This window comes from Photinus pyralis, unplaced genomic scaffold (assembly GCF_008802855.1).
Source record: "Photinus pyralis isolate 1611_PpyrPB1 unplaced genomic scaffold, Ppyr1.3 Ppyr1.4_LG6, whole genome shotgun sequence".
Classification (NCBI taxonomy): domain Eukaryota; kingdom Metazoa; phylum Arthropoda; class Insecta; order Coleoptera; family Lampyridae; genus Photinus; species Photinus pyralis.
In genome coordinates, this window is record NW_022170663.1 from 4298892 (window position 1) to 4302242 (window position 3351).

Here is a 3351-nt window from a genome sequence, read left to right on the forward strand (position 1 = left end):
TTTTATGAAATTATTAACTTCAATTTTGACAAATAAACTGGTTACCTAGTGATATACACCATACCACTTCGATCATTTCGATTTATTCTGCTCGTTAATTTCTTAGTGCATATTTATATTGGTTGCATAATTTTAATTTCGATCGCGCCAAAAATGTTATAAGCACGTCGAACGTTAAGGGTTACCGTTCTCAGACAATAATTGGAGTCGTCGCTTCGCTCCTCCTCCAAACAATTGTCTTCGAACGGTAAAAATCCCTTACCGTTCTCCATACTTAATATACTATAACATACAAATAATGTAAAACATTTTATTTCATACTGCTCTTGTTTCTATTAAAATGCCATACAATTTTTGATTAGAACGTGTACGCGTTCAATTGAAAGCAAAAGTCGATCACTTGATTTGTTTGATCTGACAGTAGTTTGACACATTAATACATAGGTTTAGATGGATGTCAATTGAAGTTGTTAGGCAACATTTCCAGTCTGGTAAAAATTTTCAGTCTGGTAAAATACGATTTACCAGACTCAAATCAGTCTGGGAAAGCGGCGATTACTAGATAGTATGAAATAATAGTTATTTACATATGAGTATGGTAAATCAAGGTTTACGTTAACGAGTGAGATGTTTACTGCCGAAGCGTAGCTGAGGCAGGAATTTCGAAACGAGTAACGTAAACTGATTTGACATACAAATAATGTAAAACATTTTATTTCATACTTACTGCTCTATTTCTATTAAAATACCATTTTGAGTAGAATGTTGTAGGTACACATTAAAATAAAAGCAAAAGTCACTTCATTTGTTTGATCTGACAGTAGTTTGACAAATATCAATGCATACGTTTAGATGGATGTCAGTTGCGGTTGCTAGGCAAAATTTCCAGTCTGGTAAAAATTTTCAGTCTGGTAAAATACGATTTACCAGACTCAAATCAGTCTGGGAAAGCGGCGATTACTAGATAGTATGAAATAAATAAAATTTACTTTACTTTACTTTACGCCAATTTGGGTTTTGGTGTCATTGCCAAAGGAGCGGTCAAGGTTAAGTTAAGTTAAAAAAATAATAATTCGCGCAAGTTCATAATTGCCTTACATAGTGGACTGGAGGAAGATCCAGTCTCGTTGTTAAACTCGAGGTCGAAATTGAGGTTGTTGCTAGGGTTGTTGCAGGTTTGGTTAACTGACGTTTTCCGGTATTTTAGCACAAGATATCATTTCAATGACGCATAATCTGTACTTAACCTTTGCACACCAAGAATGTAATTATCTAATTAATGTACAACAAAACTTTTTTGTTATTGTGGCACAACTTTTAAATCGACGAATAAACCGCAATTCATTCGTGAAGACGAAGATATATTAGTTTGTAAAAAGATCACCGTAATTACCGATGTTTAAGTAAAAGTATACCTACCTCTCTTTAACTTTCTAACGTTGAGTTCAAAATTTTGATTTACATTTCCTTCATTCCTAGATATCCGCTGTTAAAAAAATTGTGGTTTGTTACGTGCATTTCTTCTTCAAATCTTTTAAAGGAGGAATTACTACAATACAACAACATTTAACGGTATAATAGCGGAAGTCGCAAAATGTCTACACTGTTGTGACTAACGAAGAATTGAAATAAATAGTTTACAGTACACTACTGTTTTATCGGTAGTGTCAAACTACAAGAAAAGGTGCAGGTCTCGGTTCAAATTGGCATTTCGCACTAGTAGGTTTAACTTCCGTAAGGTGCATTCATGTTAGTATCCAAATAGTAATCTCCATTTGCGCTAATAATTAAACAATAATTTAGTAGTATCACATCAAACATAATCTAATACCTTGTATCGATGTGTAGTCCACCAAGGTAAGATAAATGCTGGTGGGCGCACATTCCATTTCGATACATCTTATAGCTGCTGCATTGAAGAGCTGCAAATCCATTCCGAGTAACAGACTCTGAATAGTACACAAACGCTCGACCATGAGCACAACTACCCAACGGATCAGCTCCACATCCGGGTTGAGGAAGTGTCCCATCATTTGGGAAGTAGTCAGCGTGGCCAATTGAACTTAAAAATCCAGCCATCCCACCGGCTGTGTGTATAACCTGCACGAATTCGGCATCCCCTTTATCTAGACGGTTTTTGGTATTCGTCAGAGTGAACAGTGGGCCTGCCGGATCAAGCCCTACTATATTCCTCAACGTACCATTGACGGCAGCACCTGTGCATCCCGCAATATGAGCCCCAAGACTGTAACCCACGAGTACAGCTGAACGTTTATCTAATTGAAATTCTCGAAGCAGTGCACTAATAAAGCTTGCCAGATGAGAACCTACGACTTCAACACTCCGAAATGCTTTGACATACGATCCGTTTGCTCTAATAGACCAATCTAGAACAAAAACGTTCATGTCGCTCGCTTTCAGAAGAGCCTCCGTGAGCAGTGTGTTTACTTTGGATAGGTAGGAATTTCGCCAGCCATGGATTATGAAGAAATTGTCGTTTATAGGTTGGTAGAGCTGGGAAATCTTCAAATCTTTAATTTGAGTCATGTTTACTTTATAACCAGACCCTAAGTTTCGTCTCGTATACAGGTATAGGGCCAAGTCACTTAGGAGAATATCTGCTCTCGCTTCCAACGTAGCATCAGCCAAATCTTCAACTAAATCCCTTTCCCCGTTGAAATAATACAAATTCCGAGTTCTGTATGGATCATTCTCGATTGGTATGAAACGGCGCCCCTCTGGCATAATAGATATTGGTTATTTTTTAATAAAGTAATGGTCCCTGTAATACATGTGATATTCTTTCGTACACACAACTGTTGTTTTTGATATTTAGTATGACTTGACAATTTACGGTATCATAGAAAACCAAAAGTATAACAGGAATACCAGCAACTACCATATACGACCATTTTTCTATATACAGCATTACAAATTTTGTTATTTCTTCGTTTGTCTTTTAAAAACAACCAACAGCAGCGCGATTTTTACCACTAAGTGGTTTTAAAAAAATACAATTGAATACAAAAGGTGTCAAATTAGGAAAACGCGAATCGCCCCCATAGAAAAGGCTTTGTTTTCTGTGTTAACTTCAGTCAGTCACTGGTGTTCACTTGTTCAGTGGTATTCTGTTAGAAATGGCGCACTTCCGCTATTTGGCACATGTATTATCTAAACTATCTGTATATGGTATGACTTACCGGTACCACAGAATACGGGCGCGAAGAAGGCAATGGTGAGAAGAGCGCTAAGCATTGTCATTACCATAATTAAAAGTTTGTAGAGGGTACAAGAATATATAAATTTTAAGTTTTTATCTCTAAGATTACGCAGTACAACCTTGCACTATGA

General features: G+C 36.7%; 1 protein-coding gene across 1 annotated transcript; it reads right to left on the reverse strand.

Annotated features, from left to right (window-relative positions):
• Nucleotides 1-1683: 1683 nt before the first annotated feature.
• Nucleotides 1684-2569, reverse strand: LOC116174759 (pancreatic triacylglycerol lipase-like). The gene is made up of 2 exons (XM_031492744.1): nucleotides 1832-2569; nucleotides 1684-1780 (listed from the first exon to the last, which is right to left on the reverse strand). The coding sequence occupies exons 1-2, from the start codon at nucleotides 2545-2547 to the stop codon at nucleotides 1726-1728; spliced, it is 771 nt and encodes a 256-aa protein (XP_031348604.1). The 5' UTR covers nucleotides 2548-2569; the 3' UTR covers nucleotides 1684-1725.
• Between the last annotated feature and the right edge of the window lie 782 nt (nucleotides 2570-3351).